The 25,488-nt window shown below is 41.3% G+C and overlaps 2 protein-coding genes across 3 annotated transcripts in view; one reads left to right on the forward strand and one right to left on the reverse strand.

Annotated features, from left to right (window-relative positions):
• Positions 1-19,184, forward strand: part of SYTL3 (synaptotagmin like 3) — a 29,897-nt gene extending 10,713 nt beyond the window's left edge. The window contains exons 7-15 of the mRNA XM_063390214.1: positions 1,594-1,718; positions 5,182-5,325; positions 8,019-8,197; positions 10,359-10,461; positions 12,696-12,863; positions 13,050-13,149; positions 14,387-14,495; positions 15,355-15,560; positions 16,738-19,184. Of these exons, the coding sequence (XP_063246284.1) occupies positions 1,594-1,718; positions 5,182-5,325; positions 8,019-8,197; positions 10,359-10,461; positions 12,696-12,863; positions 13,050-13,149; positions 14,387-14,495; positions 15,355-15,560; positions 16,738-16,868 (1,265 nt within the window). The 3' untranslated portion in view covers positions 16,869-19,184. The remainder of the gene's footprint in view (positions 1-1,593; positions 1,719-5,181; positions 5,326-8,018; positions 8,198-10,358; positions 10,462-12,695; positions 12,864-13,049; positions 13,150-14,386; positions 14,496-15,354; positions 15,561-16,737) is intronic.
• The window catches only part of EZR (ezrin), a 36,765-nt gene continuing 29,188 nt past the window's right edge, over positions 17,912-25,488 (reverse strand). For both annotated transcript variants that reach the window (XM_063390215.1, XM_063390216.1), the window contains 6 exons: positions 23,020-23,183; positions 21,982-22,112; positions 21,144-21,304; positions 20,784-20,876; positions 19,612-19,863; positions 17,912-19,417 (listed from right to left, as the gene is read on the reverse strand). In XM_063390215.1, the coding sequence (XP_063246285.1) occupies positions 19,253-19,417; positions 19,612-19,863; positions 20,784-20,876; positions 21,144-21,304; positions 21,982-22,112; positions 23,020-23,183 (966 nt within the window). In that variant the 3' untranslated portion in view covers positions 17,912-19,252. The remainder of the gene's footprint in view (positions 19,418-19,611; positions 19,864-20,783; positions 20,877-21,143; positions 21,305-21,981; positions 22,113-23,019; positions 23,184-25,488) is intronic.

Here is a 25,488-nt window from a genome sequence, read left to right on the forward strand (position 1 = left end):
CCCAGCACAGTGTGTTGCAGTAAATAAACCTAGAGAACCTCGTTGTGCCTCTGACTCTCTCACTGGAGCCAGTGTGTGTGCGTGTCTGAGAGCAGTGGGAGCGAGGGATCAGCGCGTGCAGCACAAAGCTGCCCTTGTACAGGCTGCTCCTTTCTGCTGTTACCTCCTGTTCCAGTGTGGCTTGGCAGCAAGAGGAGATTATAATCCAATGGTGGCCATTTGCTGAATGTAGAATGAATTACGGGTTGTAGTTTTATTTGCAGTGAAAATTGCCCTTGGCACTAGAGAGAATGTCAGTCATACTGATATTTGGGTAGAGAAGCCAAAAGAGGAATAGATATGAAAACTGAACATTTGTGTTTTCTCACACAATAACCTGTTCCTTGTAAGAGAACGTGAGACAAGGCTGGTGTTTCTGCCTCTACTGCTGGTCAAGCTACTCAGATTGTATCTATTCCATTAGAAGTCTCAATTCCAGTCTCTTTTATGATCTCTGATTTCACTGTGTATGTTAAAAACCAGTTTCATTTACAGAGATGGCTTAATTGAGCCTGCCTTTGAATAGGTCACATGGTGCCTTAATGGTGTACACAGAGTACAGTAAACATCTGAGGACTGATTGCTGCTAAGAACAAAACTAACCCAGTGTCTTTTAAAATCACATTTGAGTGCCATTGTTTTTGAATACCATAATGTCGCATTGTCTGCTGTCTGAGGTTCCTCCACAGAGGTTCATGTTGTGAGAAGTGTTTATTTCTTCTGTATGAATTAAACATATGATAGCTATTTCATGTACTACTTATAAATTTTTAATTCTTCATGAGAGTCTATCTGGGATTGACAACAAAGTGTCTGCCTGCTCATATTCAACTACAGAAATCGTGGATGAGTGCTGCCCCCCAAGAATTCCCCTTAAGTGCAATTCTGAGTGTACACTGAGGAATAAGAAGTGAAAAGTGGGGCATTAAATGTCCAATTGTCCTGTGGATTTATTTGCCAACAAACTATATGTTACTGAAGTGCTAATTCAACAAGGTGCTTAAGTATGGACATAAGCTTATCCATATGAGTAATGTTATTGGAGTCAATGAGAGCTATTCAGGTTCTTAAAATTATACGTGGTTTGGGACCAGAGTATGTAATATCCTTCCTTTCATCCATATTTTGGATACATTTCTAAATATTTTCCAGTGTGATCTTCTTTCTACTTTTCCTTGTTGTGTTACTTTGTCATTATAATGATTTTGCTTTTATCCTGAACCAAGCCAAACCACTTTACAAATCAAACTACACATAGGGACTGTAGTAGTTACTTCTGAGAGGAAACTGTATTTGATGGCTTACAATTCCTTGCAGCAGCTATAATGATAGGCAGCAAGGAGTATAATTTCCATTTGAAGCAGCATGAAAGATTTAGGCAGGCAAAATATAATTATATACAATATGACAACCACTTGTCTTCCCATCTATTTCTTAGGACATTAATGCTCACGGTGCAGGATGACAGTTTGAAAGCTTCAGAATTCGCCTATAAATTTATAGGATTGCTTGCAAAGTTTGTTATACTGACTTTTCTCTTTCTTTTTACTTCAGAAATATCAAAGTCCCAGAATGATATGGCTGACAGATGTGTCCTAACAACAGACTGTGGGAAGAATGTGGAAAGAAGAAAGCAGAGAAGGAGCCAGTCTGACACTGCAATCAACATTACAAGCAGGGTATCCATGTTATTATACACAGTCTCTAACTGTAAGAGCTGTTTCAGAGTGAAATATATGCGAGAGAGCAATCATGTGCACAGTGGGATTTTGCTTTCATTTTATGAACAGGGCATAGCTGATGTTCACTGACTGTGGTCAGAACTCTGATTCTTCACAAGGTTTTTGACAGATTTTGCACAATTGATGCCAACCCAGAGCTGAAATGTTAGACTGAGATTTTTACAGAGAGAGGGAAGGATGGTGAGGATGGGACATTTTGCTCTCAGGTGCTTACGGATTCTCTTGAGGTTGAATTGATACCTGCTCTATGGGATTGTTGGGCTGCAGGGAGGTGCTCTGTCTTCTCTTCTTCCTGCCCCTTTTGCTGTTGAGCAGGACAAACTATGACCATCTCAAACTCATCCTGAGGTTTTCTGAGCATTTTTTAACTTGGTAGGGAGAAAGCATTGCTGTTAGTTGCTATGCAACTTTGCTTTTCCTTTTGCTTTGGTTACAGTCTCTAGCTTTCAGTGTTTGAGAAAAATCCAGTCATCTATTTTCCTATGAATTGTACAGGGCTCAAGATGATCTCACGTTTCTGCTTTAGAGTGACACTGAAGATTTTGTTTTGTATGCTTTCAGCTCTCAAGTGACTGAACTTTGTCCATACTCAGTTTTCCACATTGTGGGTACTTACTGAATTGCCTCCTTCATCTGAATGATGTCAGTGTGGTTTGCTAAGTGCCTGGATTAGAGGCTGAGAAAAGCCCTTGCTTTGGGCCAGACCTCGTGGCACACATTGCTCACAGCTCCTTGTGCACTTTTTTGCTTTCCTCAGAAGTGTTAGGTGCTGATAAATTGCATGGTCTGGGCAGTTTGAATTGGTCCAGCAAGGTTTGAAAACTCCTTGAAATTAGTTCTGGTATTTCTGTATGCATTTAAATTGTCAATAGAATTGGCAAAAATTATTGGTTGTTACTTGCACCTGAGTGCTGCTTTCATTGTGGCAAGCCACACTTTGGTGTTAACTTTATTCCACAGGCAGAGCACAGCTCTTCTAATGCGTTGAAAAACATCACAGTTGGAGGCAGTGTGAATTCAGACTATGCTTCATTGCATGCTGATCACAAACAATCTGCCACATTTAAAAGATGTATATGGATTCTTTGGCTTCAGAAATGAATTTGTAGGAGGACCCAAATTATTTGCGTGGGTTTTTAATTGCCTGTTTAAAGATTTAGGACTTATGTCCACACTTAGCGTTGCAGGTTTTGAAAAATAGATTTCAATGTTTGTGTGCCAGAGCACTATTTCTCCAAGTCATATGAACCAATTGGACTATATTTAAGCTAGAATTTTAGTTTTGCTAGAATTACTGTTCAGTTTTTCCTTGTAAATGTCCTTCAACTTTGTTTCCCTTTAGGAGGGGTAGCTGTTTACATCCTTACTAGAGCTATGCCTTAAGTTATAGGACAGAACCTGTTTTAAATTACACTTGAAAAACAACTAATTATATTTATAGGAAAATACCATATTGAAATCCTAACTGTTATGATTTCCACCCCAGAAGGAACTTTTGTTTTCCAAGCATGAATCAGAACAGTGGCTTTTGCCCCTAGAAATGATAGCTTTCTCTAAGGAATGACTGAGAAGTAGTAACTGCAACCACAAGTTTGAAAGTGCAGTGTTTAAGACTGGGGCACTACTTAAGCCTCAAGAACAATATCTGTCTTAAGTAAGTTTTCTAAATTTGTGATGTGTCCAGAGCTTGATTTCATCAGATTAAAGTTGGAAGAGATTATATTTAACCTCAGTATTAGTGGAAAAAACCCAAATCCAATGGCAGGAAGTACCAGCCAGTGTAAAATCTGGATTTTGAGGGCCTCTCATCATCTGAACCCTGAAGTTTATGAAGGGAAGTGCTGTTATCCCTGCCTCACTGGGGGAACAAGCAGGCATGTGCCATGTCTGGGAGCTGTTTGTGGTGCATTGGTAGCTGTGGGATACCTCTCCTGTGGCAACAGAAGCAGACACAGGAGCTGGGCTGGGCTTGTGTGAGCTGCTGCTGAGTTCAGCTCTGGTAGCTGTGTTGCCTTGTCAGTCTCTTATGTTCCATACTGCACAACAGCAAAGTCTTTCTGATCCAAGTGGGAGCTAAAATTCAGCGTGTGGCCGCTTGTTTTGGTTAGCAAGTGAAATTGGTTGTGTTTCAGGTTTATAAAGCAGAAAACAGTTTCTCTGCTAGGAAATTCTATTATGAGTTTGATTGGGGGTTTTTTTGAGACTACATTCTGAATGCATTTTCTGTCTGTTTCCCTCTCACAAGGTAACTTAATTCTTGCATCTATTCTTAAGGCAGGGCACTTGATAGACATCACAATTTCTGTGTGTTATAATAACTGGTTAGGATTTTGCACATTCTGTTTTTTTCAGAAGTAATCTCACTGTATTATCTCTTGTCCTCATTCTCTGATGCTTTCTGCTGACTGTGCAGGAGGGATTCTCTCTCATTTCCTGTTTTCTTTGTGCAAATAAGTCCTAATCCTTTTTATTGATTCAGTCACAGTATATTCTTTTTAGTCTTTCAGGTAATCTGTTACACAACTTTTTAAAAGAAATTGTTTTCTTAGATCCTAACCATGTAAAATTCCTTACCTTGCATTTTTCCTATCCTGACACTGAGGTGTCAGCATACTTTCTGTAGATTGTGTTATCCCTAGGAAGTGGCATGCCAGAAACACCAATATTTTGAGCATATTTCCAGCCCTATGTATTTGTATTTTGGCATTTCATTCTCTTAGCTATTGTTCGTGGTAACAGAGGTGGCTGAAGGTAAATCTCAAGGAGTTTTGATTGCTATAGATAATTTCTGAGAGAGTTATCAGGTATTTTGTGGGAAAACTGGAAAAGTGAATGGACTTAATCAAAGCAAAGTCAAGAACACCTTTAAAAATTTAAACTTTTTCTATGAACAAAGCTCAATAGGAACTTGTCAGTCTGTTCCTATTTTCAAATCTCTTTCAACTTATGTTCATTTTTGCATAGGTAAATGTGGGCATGTGTCATGCATATTGCAAAATACAGTTTTAAATTTCCTGGAGGCAAGAATATATTTTCTTCCAAAATTACTGTTTTGTTAAGGTCTAATGAAGACCTTTATTAGTATATTGCTACTTTGGGTGTGTTATTAGTAGAGTGCTGTTAGTAATTGGTGTAGTTGTGACCCTTAGATTAGCTAGTGGTATACTGGTTTTTAAAAATTAATAATATAAAATGACTATACCACTAAGTGGGTTGAGCGAGTTATAAATCAACATTTAAATTAAGTTATTGCATTATCTTTGAAGGTGTGCCACCTGAATGACCTTAGTCAGAGTCAATTGTAGATATTTACTGAATTTTCTTCTGATAGCATTCTCGAATCAGGACGTTTTTTCTTAAATTGCAAAAAAATAATATATACTCTCTGAATTTCTTGCAGATGAAAAGTACACCCAGTCTGCAACAGCTCATCACTGGGGCCCAAAATGACAGCAAAACTCAGAGCAAAAGGAGTTGGAAGGAGGAAGAAGACATAACAACCAGTCCCACGAGTGATACAGTTTTCTGTGATGGCAAAAAACATGTAAGTTAAAGGTGAAACACAACAGAAAAAGTGTTCAAAGGGAACAGATATAAAAGCTTGTGCAGAATGTAAGTGTATTTTGGGTTATATTACAAAATGAAGGAAGAATTGCACTTGAGTTTGTGTCTGATGAAAGACCGATGTCTTTGGCACAGTCCTCATAGTAACACTTTGAACTTTTTGAAGCATAAGGCAAATTAATAATGGATAATTGATGGATATATCATCCACTGATAATGAATAATTGATAGAGCAGCTTCTTCTGGATGTTGCAAATGCAGCTAACATTCTTCCCATTTGATTATTAGGATTGGGATCATGAAGGTGGTACTTTCTCACCTAGTATCTGCCTTTTTCTCTTCAAGCTTCATTTACCAGAAGGGTTTTGTCAGTCTGCACAAGCTGTGGTATTGGAAATGTCAGTGGAAATTCAAATGTCAGAATGCCAGTGAATGAAGAGGAAACTGACAGTGAGGGAAGCCAGGGGAGCACTTCATAGGCTTAGGGGATGACATTGAATCATCCTCTGTTAGATGGCATTTTGAATACTGCAAATGAGAGAGAAGGAAGCTGGTTATAAATGAATTCAGCACATGCTTTAAAGCCTCTATGATTAACTGTGGAACCTAATTTCTATCTATTAGTGATGAGGTTAAGCAAGGTGAAGTATCCAAAGAATTCATGACTGATCTTGTAAAGAAGGGAACTAAAATGACTTAGGGAATCAAAATTAAACCAGGCTGCTCACTTGGCAGAGAAGCAGAAACACAAACAGGGATCTTGGTGCTCTCTCATAGCTCATAGCACTGTGGAGTTTGAGGTGTTAAGCTGACAAATGGAAAACAGCTTTGTATTACATTTGTGATTCCAATGACAACCATTTGAGCTGGGCTATAGAAAGCTCAGGCTTAAAACTGAAATATTTTCTACTGTCTTATAAAGGGGGGGGTCAAATTCCATTAAACTTCTCTTTATGGGTATTTGTTGGATGTTAAAGACCACTCCATAAAGGTATTGTCCAGAACATCAGATGGCATTGCTTCCAGTCATGCCAGCAGAAGCACAAGATAAGTCATTACTAAATCCCTGCCCACTGAACCCAAAGTGGTGAATTCCACCTAGAATGTATGAGATGCCTGATCAGGTGGGAGACATATATAGTGATATTCAGTCCAAACATCATTAATCATAACACCACTCCAGCCTTCCTAAATAAATAGGGTGTTCTGTGGAATAAATGTGAGGAACTTCCACAGAACTTTGTTTTAGGACAAAACTCTGTTTGCATTCCATTGTCCTAAAGGATTTTGGTGGAAAATAAGCATTTTCTGGTCTGGTGAATAAACGTGTTAGTGAATGAAAGTGCAGAGCTGAACAAAGCTGCAAGTTAGATTACACTGACACACTTCTTTTGGAGGGAGTAAGATTTATTTGCAACAAGTGTCAGTTCAAAACTGTCCTTACACGTCTTTTGGCTTCCTCAGTAAGCACTCTAACCCTTCTTTTGACATGTCTGTTGCTTAGAGATTAAAAGAGAGAGGAGATAGCCTCTTTAATCTAATGAATCCATTGGTGTGAATTGAATATTTGGCATGCTCTAAAAAGGAGGAAAAGCATCTCCACAGAAGAGAGATATGATCTTGCAAACACTGCCTTGCACTTGTAGCTACTGGGTTGGGCAATGCAGAACTCCTTGGTCAACCAGTCCTGTGTGGGTTGGTGTTTATTTTCAGGGGAAGGACTGATCCAACACAGATATCTTAGCAATCTGGGGTAGTGTTGCTGAGAGACTGATCACAACAGTGGTGCCTTCGTGACAAATGCTGCGTAAAAAGTTCCTAGGGCTCACCTTAAAGGATATCATTATAAATGAATGGAGTTCAAACTGTTCTGAGTTGATAATTTGAGTTGTGTCTAGACTGGGCCACACAAAGCATTGCTCTACTCCTTCTTTGCAGTGTCCTGCCATCTGTAAATGCTAGACACAAGTGCTCTTTATATGTGTGGATGGACCATGTATAAAGCAGCCAAACCTTTGCCCCAAGGGTGGAAGTAAATGAAGGGAGAACAAAGTGGCTGAGGTGAACTAGGGAACATCATCTGTATGCACCCACATACACCAGCTGTTAGTATTCATGTTTTAGTCTCTCCTGAATGGTCTGCAATTCAGAGTGCATAATTTTTATGTAGACTTGGGGCATCTCGTAAAGCATTTACTGGATGTGCAGGCCACTTTGGTATTTCCTCTAATACATGGTGAACAAAATATCTTGGTAGTGTACCCTACTATGAGCTGTGTATTTAAAGCAGTCTAATTAAAGGTTTTTTTAAATGTTTTGAGATTTTAGAGGTTTTTTCATTCCCTTTCAAACACTTAGCCCGTTTTTCTCATGGGAAGCAATGCGGCAGTTTTATATGAAAACAGTTTCTGGATCCAGAGGTTACTTAAAGCTTTTTCTCAGCCTAGAAAGTTTACTGAAGAGAAGAGAGCAAAGCAGTAGAGTTGCAATTACAGTCGTGATTTTTCAGGGACGTTATGGAGGCAATGCAATGTTTTATACAGATAACCCTAAGTTTCATGATGTGCAGTAGCTTTACAGTGATGTCAGTAAAGATACTGACTATTGAGGGAAATTAATGTTTTGGCCTGTTTGATCCGAAGCTGCTTTTACCAGATATTTGTCTTTTCTTAGGGGAGTTTGTATAGTCTTAGCAGCACTTGCACTGAGTCTGGCAATTTTGGCAAGGCTACCGTCACAGGAGAAATAGAGTTTGCCTTAAAGTACAACTTCAGAGCTTGCATCTTGGAAGTTTGCATCAAGGGATGCAAGAACCTGGCTTATGGAGAAGAGAAGAAGAAAAAGTGTAACCCGTAAGTATTTCTATAGAGAAGAAGAAACATAAGGAAAATATTCTGTTTTTTACAGTACTTACGCATGTTCTGAGTGAAATGGATCGATATATGATGGTGTGCCATACTGGCACCTTCACAACATCCAACAAACACACCAACCCTTTGCACATATACACACTGCAAGACAAATAGGTTTCATACCAGTTCTTATTCCATTATGACCATTTTCTGCTAGGAATTCTCTTTCTCTGCTTGTGAGCAGGCACTTGGGTGTGTGTTGCTGGTGAGTACCTTTGGGCCTCAGGAATAGCTGTTCCATTTTTAGTTCTTAAGTTGTGGCTGAAACATGAGCTGTCCTGTCCCTAATTCATCTGCTGTGACCCATTGTGGGTCACTGGGTGGTTGCTGTATTACTTGGGTGCTTCCATCTTTTGTGATAAAAGTAAAAATCTCAGCTGCTACAACATATTTTAAGATCCAAAGCTGTTTAATAATGTACTGTTGTAAGAGGAAGAAGTGGATATTTCTGTGCATAAAATATGCTGTAGAAATGTTTGGTTGGATAATTAAGCCTTGGTGATTTCTCTGTTTATCACTGAAGAGTCCTCTCTGGCTGTGCAGTAACCACTGATAGAAAATCACCAGGTAGAATCCCTAACTACCTGTTCGTGCCCCTGCTGTCTCACTGTGTTGGAGCATTTGAGTGCCCACATTGGAATCCTGGACTTGCAGCCGCCTTCACCTAGAAGGACGATGGATTTTGTGCAGATCCTGCAGAGAATATTTATAAAAAACAAGCTTGGAGATGAGCAGTGCCTTGCTGGAAGAGCAGCCTGTGGAGAAGAGCTGTTAGGGAGCACTTCAGAAGTGGGTCAAGGTTCTCTAAGTCTCCTGGTAATTAAGCCAGGCAAACAGTTGCAGGAAGCCTGAAAGGCAATGTGGGAACTGCCATAGGGTAAACATTATATTCTCTATGGGTATATATTTATATATTTCTGTTGGTTTCCAAGCCAACTGAAAAAGTACAGCACACTTATTTGACATGCTTGCTGAAAAGCAGGCTTTTAACTGATGTTTAAAACCTGATTAATTATTTAGCTTATTTGCTGGTTTGAAGTCTGCCTGGCTATGTTTTAAGTAAAATGATCTGGCCTCATAGAACAAGAAGCTAAATCTTCTAGTACCTGTATGTTTAAAAAAGTAGCTTTACCTATGGATCAGTTTGGAAAAAATAGGGAATATGTCTAAGTTCTGCACTGATGATATGAGATACAGCTGATTTTATTTACCCAGTAAGTTAATCAAGAGGCTGTTTTAAAATTAATTTAAATCATAATATCTGAAATATGTATAAGTACAGTTTTAAAATGCTTTGTATTATGTAAACAGCCACTCCTTTCCCTGACAAGCTGGAAGCACTCTCTGTTGCTGAAATTCTTTAGTTTTGAACCCATAACACAAGTACAACCCACTGCACTGATACTAAGGGGAGTATGTAAGTATTAGTGTTCACTTGACCTACACTTGAGAAACTTTGGGTATGAATCATTGGCATTTGATACTGGTCCAGCTCAGCTTCCAGGAATTTTTTTGGCTGTTTTTTCTTGAATCAATGTTAGGGCAATTTTGAACCCTTTAGACAATCTCCCATTTTCATTCTAGTGGCTATTAGAATAATTAGCATTTGTAAGACCTATGAGTTATTCTGTATTACTTACCTGATGCTGTGAAAATGAGATTTTTTTTTATGAATATTGGGGGACAAGTAGCAGGGATTCTAAAGTTGATGGAGTTTATATTTCTTTTTCTTTGAGCACATAATATGCTATTTGTTTTCATCATAAAGCTGTCTCTACAACTGACAAGGTGACTTCTTTAAGGGGCTGTTTTATCAGAGGCCAGGAGTATGACAACAGGATTCCTATTCAGATCCTAATCCCTTCCCAAGTGCAGTGGAATTGAAGCACACTAGCTGAATGGTACACAAGGATCCTTATAGTCCATCTGCTTTTCTTGAGAAAATATATAAATCATATTTTGCTATTTTATTGCTTAGAAGCATACAAAGTCAATAAAGTTGTTTAAGAATTAAGAAAAATCTCCTCTCATCTAATTGTTTTTTTTTCATTTGATCCTCCCTGCTCATTCTGATCACTTTCTGTGTATCTTTGTCTCCAAGGTATGTGAAGGTTTATTTACTTCCTGATAAATCTCCTCAGAGTAAGAGGAAGACAGCTGTCAAAAAGAGCACAGTGGATCCAGAGTTTGATGAGACTTTGAAGGTATGGTTTCCAATTCCATGCTGCTAAGTGTGCTTTTCCATGGTACAATCCTGCAGAGTTCTGAACTGACCTGATAGGGCAAATTTAGGAGTCCCTGAAAATAATAATTTTAAAAATTATGGGTTTTCAGTCTAAATAAGAGGGAGTTGCTTTTGGAGTTGCAACAGTAAATTGCAAAACATTACAGAAGTCTGCCTTTGTTCAAGAAAGTACTTCTAGTGAATACCAGTGTTATGATTTACCATGTGGCAAAAGCAAAGTGTCTTCCATAGATGCTTTTTCTTGTACATTCAGAAACTGGGTGTATTGCAGAAGAGTTGGAATTTTACACAAATATCCCTTTCATGTGATATCCCTTTGGATATCACATGAAAGTGGAAGTGTCTCTCTACAGTTAACTGTGCCAACTGAAATCCACCATCTCTAAACCAGTGTCTGCTTCCTTTTCGCTCTGCAACAGATGCCAGGCTGTTTCTTTATCCTGTCTAATTTCAAACATTAATAATCTCAGCAGAGAAGAGTAGTTATGATTTCAACTCCTTAATGCCTTTCAGTATTGCTTCTTGCATCCTTGTTAGAGTTGTGTGTAGGAAACAGGAGTCATTGTTCTTACTTCACAGACAGTTCATCAAATATGAAGTGGAGTACTGTCAGCCAGGAGAGCCTGCATTAGTTTGGTTGTTCCCAGTTTCCCCAGCTCCACTTCTGTACTGAGATACTGCAAACCAATTTTTGTGTATGTGTGTGCTTTGGCAAGCTGCAGTAGAATATAAGGTGATGAATTCTTCAGTAATATATTGCCTTGGAAGAGCTATGACACAATGTTAGTGAAGAGGCAAACTTGTATTGCCTCTTGAACTACACAAAAGTGTCAGAGTTACCCCCAACTCTTGGTGATGAATATCAAGAATCAATAGTGAGTGAAACAAGCAGAATGTTTGTGAAGACTATAGTTAAAGTTTGATAATAACATAAAAGGATTTTTGTAATGTATGTGATTCTTATACAGCCCAAAGCCCGTCTATTTGGTTTAAGCTGGCAGAAAAAAAATGAACAGAAGTTGAAATCACTGGTCCTAATTTTATAGTCCTTTTTTTATGCCAGTCATGCAGAAGTGATTAAAGGAGAGTGAGAGGCATACCTGAGCTGGCTGCATAAACTCTAAAGGTGTTTAATTAGAAATATTTTAAAATAGTTTAATTGTTAGTTTATCCAGAGTAGCAAAATTGGTCAAAAGTGCATAGCACTACTGCAGGTGAACTCCATCTAGACACTGAGATCCAACTGGGTGGGATTCAGCTGCACCTGCATTTAGAGGCAGCTGCATGTGTGAGAGCTGTGAGTGCTCTGGGAGCCCAGGGTGAGTCAGGGTGATCAGCCACAGAGCCCACACCCTGTGATTCAGCAGCCTAAATACGGGTACTGCTCTCCTTGCCTGTGCCATTGTCTCCAGCTTTCCGTGCAGCTCATCTGTGGGCTGGGTTTGCCAGTCTCAGGGGTGTATTAGATACCCAGCAATGTCTCAGAGGGCTCCAACTGTGTTTGGAGAGTGGATCAAGGCTTTGCTTAGTCATCAACTGAATTACTTCCTTGCCCCTGCTGACTGCATTAAGTAGATGTCCACTGACCAGAATGGGAATTTAAGAACCATCATTAGGTGTCTTCTTCTTGAACTGGCTTCCAGAGCAGCCACATTCTGCTGGGAGTGTAAACAGATACATAGAGATTGATTGATAGATGTATATAAATAAAACACACAAAAAACCCCCAAAAAGCAAACCACCACCACCACCATCAACAAAAAAACCGAACCTCCCCACAAACACAAAAAAACCCCCCAAACCCCCACCACAACCCCCAAACCCCCCCTTCAAAAAAAAAAAAAAAACACAGAACAAACCAACCATCCCTACCCTCTCAAAAAAACCCCAACCAAACCCCCTGCAAAAATGATCAAGAGCTGTTTAAAGTTCTGAATTTATAATCAAAAACTTTAGCAAGGCAGGTCAAGGTATTCCTGGAATGTTGTTTCCTATTTGAATGAGCACTATTCAGCATGTATAATATATAAGTAGCTGGGTTTTTTCAGATTTAAAGCACACTCAGACAACACGGCTCTGTCTGCATCCAGAGGCCTTCAGTCGTGCTTTGGCTGGGCTTGCTGGGAGCAGGTCATGAGTGTGGGCCTGCATTCATCCTGTGCATTGCTCTGTGAATGCTGTTTATCTCTCCAGTACAAGATTGAATACTCCCAGCTGAGCGGTCGGCAACTTCAGGTCTCCGTGTGGCATGCAGGAGCTCTCAAATACAGGGTGTTTTTGGGGGAAGTGGTGATTCCCCTGGCAGCGTGGAATTTTGAAGAGGACTCGATGCAGTTTGACTGGTACCCACTCAAACCCAAGGTGATTCTAAGTTTTTGTGCTTAACTGTACCTTAAGAGCAGGATGTAGTGAAAGCAAGATCACCCCTGTGAGATCATTGAGGGGAAAATGCTGTCAATCCAGCCCATCAGCAAGATGTGTTGGAAACACAAATAAGCTGTGAGAAGGATGGCAGTAATGCAGACTTCTGTATGTCCCTTTCTTCAGCTTGAGAGGCCTGAAGATGATCTTATCCAGTACAGCGGTGAACTCCTCGTGTCTGCAAGGCTGTTGGTCCCAGCCCAGTATCAAAGCCTCCAGTTTGAAGGTATAAAATGTTTTGACATACATGAGTGCTTAACAGTTGTTTTCAATGATCTTAGAGGTCTTTTCCACCATAAATGATTCTATGATTCTGTGAATTCCTTGGCTAGAGAAGAATTGAGATCAATGTAGGACTGGCAAAGTGTCCATGTAATATTACTGTATGGGTTTTTTTAACAGCTACAGCAAATGGTGATTTGTGGTGTTTTGTATTTTAGGTTGTTTAAAATCAAAAAAAAAATTCAAGCTTTGTATATTTGTTCTTTTTAATACCAACAAAAGTTGGACATTATAATGGCAGCAGTAGGATGCATGCAGCTGTTTTCCAACCTTGTGCCTGTCATGATGTTACCAGTAGAGGTTATTCTGGAGGTGAACAGCTGTCCTGCTGTCCAAGGCAGAGACTGCCAATTTGGGGGAAAATTTGGAAGGAAAGTATCTGCAAGGATACCAGACCAGCAGCCTTGGCTTCCTCCAGTGGTCTCGTCTTGGGGAGATTGTTTCACTTGAAAGGTGTTAGGTTCAAAATGTGTAGTCAGGATTCAGTTTCTAGTAATGAAAACGTGTAAGGTACACTAGGTATTGCTGTAGTATGCCAGAGCAAGCACCTGCTGGTGGAGTGAAATAAACACATTTGGAGGGAGGGATAGGAAAGCCTCCTTTTCCTTACCTCCCCAGACCTTAGTGAGGTGTACAGACATTCAGAGCTCTAGTAGTGCTCTCTGTGTGAGGACCACAGCAGTAGGGAGAGACCAATGGGAAGCTCTAATTAACTATTTTGATATTTTTGTTCCCCTTTTCTTTTCCAAATAACCCCAAGGTTCCCAATTCCATATCTTCTGTTTTTCCTCCCTGTTCACCCCTGTGTTTTGGGTCTAAGCTCTGTGCCTCGAGCTGTGAGCAGAGCAGTATCACACAATGGGTTTTGCTCTCTCCCCTGCTTCTGACTGTTCCAGAGAAATGCTTCTGTGTGTACTGCCCAGTGTTTGCTTTTCACAAACACAACAGAAAGCTTTGTCTTTGGAACAGGGATCACAAAGCAGCCTGCTACTCACTGCTTGGTTTGCTTTGTGTGTGAATCATTCACTGCACATTCAAATCTTTGAAATGTTTCTAGTCCAGCCTTATGACTCCTTATCTCAGTAGTGCCACTTAGGCATTCCCCTACTTACTTTTAGCAGCATCTTAAGCTATGAGCTGAACTAACTGGGCATTTCATATGATAAGTGCTCCTTTTTCAGGAAACAAAGACCAAGGAGTTCGCAAGTGCCAGCTTCAGGTTATGATACTTGGGGCCAAGAACTTGCCCATGCTGAGATCCACTGGAATGCTGAACTCCTTTGTTAAAGGGTATGTCTGAGACCTAACACTTCAAATAGAGGCTGTCACATGTGCTCCATGCAAATGTACACATTAACATGTTTTCAGCAGGAGACTGGCATGGGTACGTGGCATTGCCCACGCTCTTAATCAGACATCCTAGTAATGGTGACACTTGGGTGGCTGCAGAACAGCAGCAGTTTGCAGGGTAGTGATAGGTCCCACCTGCCCTATTGGTCCTGAATTTTAGATTTTAATTATGTCATTAGATGTAGAGCTCCCCAGTTTAAGTATGTGCTCCTAGGGGAGGGGAAAAAAGATGCCAGTAAAAAGGGGGTGTTGTCACAGTTTCAGCTGTGCCTTTGCAGAATGAAATATAGCTCTGGATACACTGAAAACTTTTATCCTCTTCATTCTCAACATTTTGAAAGAGAAGGAACCGAGTTTTTCTTCAGTGTGTTGAGTAGCTTGTATGTGGGATTGTTTCACTTCCTTGCTGTCAGGCATCAGATGGCACTGGAAGGGATGGCACTGGGGTAAACTTACATCTCATAAAGCCATTTCATCTGCTGTGGCACCCACCTTTGGTGCAATGGGTGAGCATTTCATCTCCTGAGAGGCAGCTTTCAGGCACTATTGAATAGCAGCTTGTGGAGCAGAGTCAGAGCAGACTACAAGAGCCTGTTTGCATCTGCAGTAAGAGGCTGGCAGGAAAAGGTGCAGGTCCCAAAATAAACACAAGAGTGCCATGTTTTACCTTGCACTAAGGCTGAACTCTTTTGCTGTTTAAGGCAAATCAAAGGGCTCTAGTTGGTTATCAAAATTGTTCTGTTTTCTGGTTGAGAAATCAGTAACCTTGCTGAACTCTTTTTTTTTTGGCGGGGGGAAGTTGTCTTATCCTTCCAGACCAAGCAGAGGTAAAGCAAAAGTCTCCTGTCCTGAAGAAAGAAGCCTGTCCCCAGTGGAAACACTTGTTTGTCTTTGATGGTGTGATGCCAGCTCAGCTACAGCAATCGTGTCTACACCTGACTGTCTGGCACAAGTCAACTTTCAGCTCAAATGATCAATTCCTAGGAGGAGCCAAGCTTGGTGCAAGTAAGTTCTTTATCACAGGAAGTTCAAGGTAATATTTGGGGAAGAGTGTATTTAATTTACATCCCAAGCAAGAATAATTACACTGTGCTATTTATTACCTGCTATCATGTGCCTACATATGCAGTCCCATGCCCCCAGTCCTAAGCTCCTTGCAGTCTTGGGCTCTGACCATGCAAGAACTGATACAGGTGCAGAAGATCAAAGTTTTCAGGGGAAATTTTCAGGAAGGCCATTTGTTAGCATGGTGATTTTTATGGGTCAGAGTCATACAAAGACAAGCACAGAAATGGTGTGGCTCTCACTCTCACAGAGCTCTACACATTTTGAAAGACCTATTCCTTTAATTGTTTTCTATGAATTGGCTTATTTTAAATAACTTCTCATCAAAAGGAAGCAGGAGAACTGATCATCTCATGGACTCCAACCTTACTTATATCTGTGTTTATTTTTTTATATCTGCAAATCAAGCTAATCAATGAAGTACAGAGGTGACACTTGCTCCGAAGGGGCTGTTGGAAGTTCGAAGTTTGGGCTCTGCTCTAACAGAGTGAGCCTTCTTTCTAAGGGCTGAGCCATGTCTGAGAAACCCTCTGCTCACGGAATGGGCCCTGTTTCACTGGTAGTTGAGCAGGGAAACGCTGTCCCTTGAAGGCTGCCCAAAGGTCTCCCAGTGAGTTAAGTGCCATTGGTTTCAGTATTAGAGAGGAAAGGCTCAAATGTTGTTTTGATATCAGCAAGCAGTTTACAGGAGTATTATCACTAGTGGTAACACAATGTCATGCAGGCTTCCTCATGAACTTTTTTGCTTATCCTAGCCAGCATTTGCCTTTCTGCTAGAGCAGGGACTATGTGCTTGTAAGTTATCCAAGTCCTGGAATGGACTGAAGTAGAAGGCTTAGTGCCATTCTGCTGTTATGAGTATACACACTTGCTCTTCTGCTTTTAGTCATACAGCTGAAAACCTTTTCTTTGCTGCAGGTTGCACTCTTCAGAGAGTGATCCCAGTTTAACAGGGTCTAAATAATAGTTCAAAAGTATAAATATAATTTATTGCAATGAGTGCCTTAGGAGCTACAGAACAGCTGGAATTACTGTAGAAGTGGGTGAAAGGGTTGGCCAGAAGTTGGGTAAGGCCAAGTGAAAAGCAACTCTGATCTTTCTTTTTGCCTTCTTGCAGAGGAATTCTTTGGCTCTATGGACCTTGCTTCTCAAGGAATGCTCCAATGGCAGGAAGTGCTCCGCAACCCAAACATGTGGCTGGACTTCACACTTGTACTGCATTCAAATAAGGAAAACTTTAAATCATGAGAGATTATCGCACAGCAACTTTTCCTTTTCCATGTCCAATGTTTTAAACTGAAGTGGTACCTGCACTTCAGGTCTGGGAAGGGTACACTGCCACAGCACCTATTCCAGTTTTTTGGGTAATAGAATTATGTCTTTGAACATGTGTCACACTCTGTTTTATTTCTTCAAAAGTTAAGGCTTTTAGCCTGTGTCTCTAGCTGGCATGTAAGGATAATATTTTTTCTCCAGGAGTGACAGCCTCAGTTTGAGATGGATTATGCTGACAAAGCAAGAGGAGGCAGAGAATGTGCAGCTTTCAATTTCCAGGCCTAGCAGAAATGTTACTATTTAATTTAAATCACAACTAGGACAAAGTGGGAGAAAATAACTCTTACAACAAGAGAGCTACATTATTTCACATTTCACTCTTCCATTGATGTTTTTGCCACAGAATTCAAAAACAGCTTATCTTTGTCAGCATGCTTGCTGCAGATGGGTGATGCTAATGCCTCTGTGCTTCAGCATTATCTACACTGCCACTTTATTTCATGTGATCCTAAAACGCTTTGGCCTGTAGCCATGTCTCTCAAATGTGTGCTATAGCATGGTGCTCAAAGTTAAATGTATAAATTCCCTGTCAATAGCAGGGTGGGACTAGAGCCAATGCAGTAGGGGGGGTGTAACAAGTTCTTTCTTATCAGCTGTCCCTGTAAGACAGAATTAACAGTTCTGATCCGTAGGGTGTACAGCACATGACAAAAGTTTAGCTACGTTTATCATTTCTTCATGTGGACAAGCTTAGAGCCAAACTCCTGTGTCAGTTTGCCTTGCCTTGGATGTAGCTTTACAGTCAGCAGAAACTTCTTGTGAACAACTGTACCTAGTGCTGCTGTGTTATACTTTTAGTCCTTACTGCCTATTCCCCCTTCTTCCTTTCTAGGTCAGTGTGGCTTTTAAGGATTTGAGATTTAAAGACACAGGGACTCATAAGCTAAGCTCAGGAACTAAAAGAGCACAACTTATTCAAAATACACCCCACAGAATAAACACTTCACTCTATCACCTTTGTTACTTTGCAGATCCTTTATTTAGATGATTGCTGCTGCAAATAAAAAAAAACCCACACAAGATTCAACTCAAGTATAACGCAGCATAGATATTGTAAATGGAAGAGGTGGCAACATATTGTATCTTACTTTCTAACAGATTTTCAGGGGGGCAAAAAGGGGAGAGTGGGGGAAGGATGGTCACAGAAATGCTCTCTACTAGAGAGAATACAACTGTGATATAAACAAGCAGTCCCTTCATCTTTGGAGTCTGAAACCTTAAATCAAACATTTAAAAAAATTAGAAAATTTGTTAGAAAAATAGCTGCAGTAAAATTGTATATATTGGATCATGTGTACATATAACAGTTTTCATTAAGTAAAAAAATGATCTTTACAAATAATGCTTTATAGTAAATAATCAGCTGCACTGTATCAGACTACAGTCTTGTTTAGGCATTTTTACAGATGCAAGTCTTATTAAATCTGAAAAGTAACAAAATATACAGAGCAAAACTATTTCCCTTTAACTAGTACTGCAATTCACATATTGCATGTTTTATATATATAAATACTACACTATAAATGATCAGTAATGAAGCTGGAATGCAAAAACAGTGGTGTCTTAGATTCCAGGAGTATTTGCTACTTGTTACATGAAGAGGGTATCAGTGTCCCTATGCCACTTCTGAGCCATCACTGCAAAATTTCTCCAGTTGAGAACAGCAACTAGAAGATATCTAATTTCTACACAAAGTAGTTCTGAGGTGTTGTCAGTTCTTGGGGAGGGGTGGGGGGGGAAGGGGAGGGGGAAATGGGCATCAAGACCAAGGTTATAACAGGATCTACAAGCATGTGTGCATGGATGTACAACACATACATACAGGTGCTTGCAAACCCCCAGTTCCACAGTCTGTCTGCTACACTTTACACTGTCGCTAATCATACAAAGACATATGGCACAAAATTCACCCACAGATGCTTATCTTTTACACCAGGCTGAATCCAGCACCTGCACAGGACACACAGCTTTAAATAGAAGCACGGCCTGTTCAAATTTGTCTTGCCTGAAGGGAGATGTGACATAAGGCCTTTTGGCACTAAGCAAAGGCATGAGCAAGTTACCAGAATCTGTGGTACGATCAGTTTTAAACTTTACCAAATTTCACAGAAGGTTCAGAATAAAAGGGAGATTCAAACACCTCTGGGTTTAGAGAACATTGGTTAAGTGTAATACAGTGACCCCTACTCAGGGAAAAAAAACCAAACCAAAAAAACAATACAACAAAAACCCCAAAACAAGAACACAGCATTAAGATCTGCCTTTCCCACAGTCCTGCCTTCTTCTTACGAGCATCTTTACATTGCCTCAAACTCATCGATTCGCTGCTTGGTGTTGCCTTGCCGGATCTGCCGCAGCGTCTTGTACTTGTCGCGTCCCTGGCGCATGTTCTCCGAGTGGATGATATCGTTCTGGGTCCTCTTGTCCTCCTTCCGAGCCTGGGCCAGCTCATCTGTCAGCGCCTGCAATACAGACAACAACAGACAAAGGTTACATGGGAGAAGCTCCCAGCTCCCGCCAGCTGTGTTCCCTGGGGAGACCTGAACCTTGTTAATGTCTGGACAGAGCAGTGACATGCACACGGCCCGGGCTTTGTGTGTTTAACCAAGTGTTAAAGCACCTGCTGTCCCTCTGCCTCCTGCAGGCAGTGCCTTACCCTCAGCTGGCTCTGCACTCGCGCGTTCTTCTCTGCCTCGGTGATGCGCTCCTCCTCGTTGCGGTCGTTCCTGATGCCCTCGCTGGAGAACTCGGCGCTGTAGGCTGAGTACTCAGAGCCCTCGTCTTGCAAGTTGTCGTGGACGTGGTAATTCACTGGCTCATAGACAGGGGGTGGAGGTGGAGGTGGAGCAGTCATTACCAGGTGTAACTCCTCCTTGGTCTTTACCAGATCCTCCTGTGCTTCCCTGGCCTTTGGGAAAAAGAGTGAAAAATATTTTAAATGCATTTCTTGTTTTAAATCAGCTTAATGAACTCTTAAATGCTTACTTCCTAGTTTTTTTTCAGTCTACTATGAAAAACAAGGGAGAATTAAATATCTGCAGCTGATGGTACTCTGTTTTTAGAGAACTTGTTTTTTTTTTTGCTAGGGATGCTATCATCATCAGCTGCTGTAATGTGTAATCAGTGTAATGTGCAGGAGGTCTGAACAAAGAACATTCTTCCAATAAAACAGCCCAGGAAAAGGTTCTATGGAAAGCTACGGTTATTGTCATTCCGTTTTCCATTAGAAGAGCTGCAGGCTGAAGACACTCAGGTTGAGAATCTAATTTGGCATTTTTAGTGCAATTACACACGAGGCAGTCACGTTCCCTGCTGCTGCAGTGGTTCTGCCCTCCCACGTGTCTTACAGTGCACTGGGAGCACCAGCACTCTGAGCCTTGTCTGGTTTGTCTTTGGTTTTAGTGCAGCAGTTCATTAAACTCTCCTGATCCAGATACCAGGAAGCCACTGACAACAGCACATGATCCTCAAAACAGAAACCTGCAGTGTGGCTGCACTTGCATCTTCTCTTGACTGATGCAAGGTTTTCAGACATTGTATCATGGATTATGTGCATCATTTATTCATGTGTACCTTTGTCTCCAAGGCTCCAAGACAAGGATCACATTTTTAGGTTTTATACAGGCTTTCATTCTGACTTTTGACTGCAGGGCTGTTGGAAGAAAGGTGTTTTTGGAGAGGTATTGCACATTCATCACAAGTTTAGTCTTCTTCACTGCTGTGCAGATGTTTGCCTCCACATGTTTGAGAAGTCACACCAGGCTAAGCACCACAGCATGCTCTGCTTAAGCAGAGAACTTTGGAGTAATTTGTAAAGCAGATACTCACTCTGATTTGCCACTCTTCAACCTCACTCTCTTTACGCTTCCTTGCCTCTTCAAGAAGTGCTATCTTGGCTGTGTACTCTGCAAGCTCTGTAGCCTGTTGAATAATAAAACAGGAATTATAACGACTTAAAAAAACCCCAGCAACCCAACCAAAAACCCAGACATAATAAAAAATACTGTTAACTCTAACAGAGACTGAATATGAAACTAAGAACTAAAAATTAGATTCCTTGTAATAGAAACCGATGCCACAATGATGGTCCAGTACTTCACTGCATTGTTTTTCCCTGGACATGATGGCTTTGCTTTACTCAAGAGCACATGCCTGAGTATCTTGTTCTCAAAAAAAACTGTGTCTTACCAGCTGTTCCTGGCTCTTTATCTGGTCCATAGTTTGCCTCTCCAGCTCCTCCTTGGCCTGCAGAGCTGCCAAACGCTCAGCTTCCAGGCGTTCTGCCTCCTCCTGGGCCCGTTTCCTTTCCTCCTCCAGCTGAATGGCTCTTTGGATCTGATCTGACAGCTCTGCAAAGAGACAGATCAGTGTGGTTAGTCCACAAGTCCGGTCAAAGCTAAGGGACTTCAGTCTCTTAGATAAATGCAGAAGTCACGACAGAACTTTACTCCAGCTTGCGATACTCCCTTCCCTGTGCTCCTCAAAGTAATTATTTGCATAATACACCAAGTAACTGGATTCAGAAACAGTCAGATGCACACAGTAATTAAATCTTCTGCAAGGTGTTTGCACTCAAGTCTGTAACACTGACATGGCTCTGCTGCCCTTAATTGACAGTTTGCTGCAGGACCAGATGTTGCTGCTTCCAATGTGTTCTGTTCATTGAAACAGAAGCTTCCATTTCACTGGAAAGATTTTTTTTCCTAAAGTACTTTTTCTGTTAGGATTTAGTAAAAAGTACTTGAGGGCTGAACTCTTGCTCACTGCTGGAAGAGAATGTGCTACTTAAATCCTCCTGGCAACAGGGGGAAACAGAGTTCCTGCCCTTTGGTTCCCAAATAAAATCTTTAGATTTTATGCTACCTTCATACTTTGGATGCACATTTGTACATTTGGCTGTATAGGCAGACATTATTAAGTCTTGCCAAGTGATCCCAGTGTCACCAGATTTAGGCAAGGCATGGACTCATACAACCCCTCTATGAAGCACAATGTGTGGTCTGGTCAGCCAGGACAAGTACTTTACCTTTCTCTGCTTTCTGGGTCTTCACTTCATACTCTTGTAGCCTCACCAGCAGCTCCTCCTTCTCCCTCAGCATTTGCTCTTTCTCCCTCTCAATTGTCTCTCTCCTCCTCTTTTCATCTTCTAGTTGTTTCCTGTTAGAAACACATTTCATGCTGGAAGCTCATTTTCAGACCCAAGCTACTGCCAGACAAGAAAGCTTGCTGGGAATCTCTCCAGGCAGCTCAATGGGAAAGTGGCTGCCACGAAACAGGAGCCAGAAGACAGAAATAGGCCATTCCTTCATCTCTTCAGAATTTTTGCTCAGTTTTAGATACCCTATTTCATAAAAGCATTTGTATTTTTTTTTGGTTGCCACAGAAATTTAGAATACCAAATAGCTGCTAGACACTGCTAGAGAGGAAAAACAGGACTTGTAGTGCAAGGCAGAGGGGGTGTAACTTTGTTACTTCTGCCATATGGAAAGTCAAGGAGGTGTGAAAACAAAGGCACTGAGGAAATGGAGACAAACAATCCACAAGTCCAGGAGAAAGACAGCAAGATTTCTTGAATCATAAGCGACCTGCAGCCAGTGGTAGAATTGCTATTCCTTTTTCCTTGCCTGTAAGAGATCTCCTGGTTCCTTCTGTCTCTACAGTGTGCACATATGTGCTCCCTGTGAAGGCCTCCCCTTACTCCCGACCATCCCATGGCCCAGCACACAAATCAGGTACCCAAGGGTCAGGAGAACCCTTCCCTGTGTGCACCCCCCACACAAGAGCCTGCTGTGCCTTTACCTGCACAGGTCCTTGCCCTCTGGAGGCTGCAGCCAGCACAGCTGACTTTGTGGGCACCAGGGCCAAGCAGGACGAGCACCACGGTCCCACTGCAGGACACCCCAGCCCTGCCCATTCTCCAGAGCTCCAGGGAAGGGCTCCTCCTGAGCCTGGGATGGCTCAGAGCCTTGCCCATGCCACTGACCCCTGCCCAGCTGCTTGCTGAACCCTGGCACTTGTCTTTTATTTCTGCCGTGCCACATCAGCTGTCTGTACCCAAGCCCACCTTTCCAGCTGCTTCTGGTGCTTCTCCTCCCGGGCCTGGGCCTTCATCTGCTGCACCTCAATGGTGTCGGGCTTCCTGCGCCGCATGTACAGCTCGTGGTTGCCCATGCAGAGCTGCAGGATCCTCTTGTTAATTCTCAGACGAGGGGCATAAAACACAAAGTCCTAGGAGAGAGACACCACAGTCAGCTTTTTCCAAACCTTCTTTCTCCCAGCTAGCTGCAGACAGAACATCGTGCCACTAATTTCATTATAATCCAGACATACATGCAAAGCCATTTAAACACAGCAGCAGGGACTGCAAGTATCATCTGAAGCCAAAAATATTTTGATTTATATTCTCCATTTAAAGTCTACATATAAATAATAATTGACAAGTTACTCTTCTAGAAAAAGCATCTTTTAGAGAAAATCCCAGATTAATGAAGTCTCTTCTAAATGGAGATTGTTAGATGTTGCAGAGGGCTCTGGGTTGGCAGATAAATATCTGGGCAACACCCAGACCTTTGGCATTGAGTAGTTTTTCAGTTTGCAGTTTTGTGACTGAAAGATAAAGCACAAACTACAAATGTAACTTTGTAGAACTTCTTGATCTATCTGAATCAACATTCAAGGCCCCACGTGTATTTTCAGAGAAAAATGCCTTTCAATATAATTCTTTTCCGTTCCATGGCATCTCCTAGTTAAGTTGACCTAGGCTCTTAAAAGAGTGTCAAATGAAAATCAATTTTTTAACCACTAACCACATGGGTTATTTGGAATATCAGGTTGCAGGCAGTAACAAAACCATGAGATATTCTAAAATTTCTGGTTCAGTAAAAAGGACATTCCCAAATTTCTTATCTGTCCTATAATCTGACTTCTACAGAAACTATAAACCAGACTGGCTCTTCTAGAAGAAAACTAGCTAAGGAAGGGATACAGAGGGCCCAAGTTCATCACCTCCCTGATGATATTTCTCAGTCCACAAGCACACACACTTACAACACAGTCTAAACTTACACAATGGATAAACATCCTTGTGCTTTTTCTGTGTACTCCATGGACAGTGGGCAAGCTGCCACATTACCACCATAAACCAGTGCCCATTCCTCGGATTTAAACTCCTATGGATTGCCTCACTGTTAGCAAGAGATGGAACCAGGAATGGAAGCAGTGATCATGTTTTTAATTGTCTGAGCTCAGAAGCACAACAGTGGCTATCTCTGGGAGAACTAGAAGTCACACTAAGCAATTAAAAGCTCCCTAAGTGGTATTAAGGTGAATATGCTGACAAAGACTGATGTTCTCCAATGCATTTCCCTAATGCACACATTGGCTGCAGAAGAGGCAGTCAGGGCAGTGTGTTGTGCTCTGCCACTAAATCCTACTGGAGCCATTCCAAGGTGCACAGGTCTGATCCTGATAATTGTGACAGTAAGCTGCTCATCCAACCTCCTGCTTCTGACAAGTAATTGTAAAAACAAACAGTTTGTGCACATTTTGATGAACAAGTCCTGTGCTAAGGCAAAGCTCACTTACATGGAAGTATGGAGGATACTGACAGTGCTACTGAGGGTATGGACAGTGCTTGCATTTGTCATTTAAGGCCATAATCAAGGTACACAACATTCAAATACAAATATAAAAGAATCCCTTTCTTTCCTCATCCCCAGTCTACCCCAGATCTCACACAACTGGGAGAATTGCACCTCCATATTTTAAAGATAAAGTGCTGAAGATCTTGGAGTATATGGGCAGGCAAAGCCAAAAAAATTAAAAAGCTTATCCTGGGCAAGGTGTCACAGGGCTCTACCCTTTACATTACTGCCAGTTTAAACACAGGCATGTAGAATCCTCCAAATTAAAAGAGAGCTTCCAACCCACAACTTGGGTGGACTGAGTATTTTGCTGTAGTTATAATGCCTGCCTTTTTAAAAGGAGACATAAGCATACAAAAAGACCCAGACACAACTTCCTGAATACTCAAAATTAGCACCCAGGTAAATTCTTCTTTTAGGCACAGCTTTAAACATATCACCAGCCAGAGGGAAAATAACAATTGACAGAGAAGGAGGAAACCTAACTGAGGTTTTCAATGCTAACACCTTTCTGTACCAGCCTTTTGCAAGCCTTCCATTTCAAACTCAGATTTACTCTTTGGAGAGTGGGTGGCAAACTGTGATCTGTGTTTTGTAATTATGCACAGCACATGCAAGAGGCTCTTCTACTGAGAAGAGCATGCCTGACAGACCAGCTTTCTGTCTCTGGGGAGTTTTGTCAGTTTTCACTAGCAGCACCACAGAAAACAGCTCCTCTCCCCCAGGGTCTTATCTGGGGGAAGGAAGAAATCCCTGCAGCACACAGTGCATTAGTATGCTTTAAATTACTGGGAGGATATTTTTCTGTTAGAGATATTTATAAGCCATCATCCTTTGCCAAAGCCAGGCTGCTTATTATTTCTCTGGGCTGTAGTTACCCACCAAGGCCA

This window comes from Prinia subflava, chromosome 2 (genome assembly GCF_021018805.1).
Source record: "Prinia subflava isolate CZ2003 ecotype Zambia chromosome 2, Cam_Psub_1.2, whole genome shotgun sequence".
NCBI classification, from domain to species: Eukaryota; Metazoa; Chordata; class Aves; order Passeriformes; family Cisticolidae; genus Prinia; species Prinia subflava.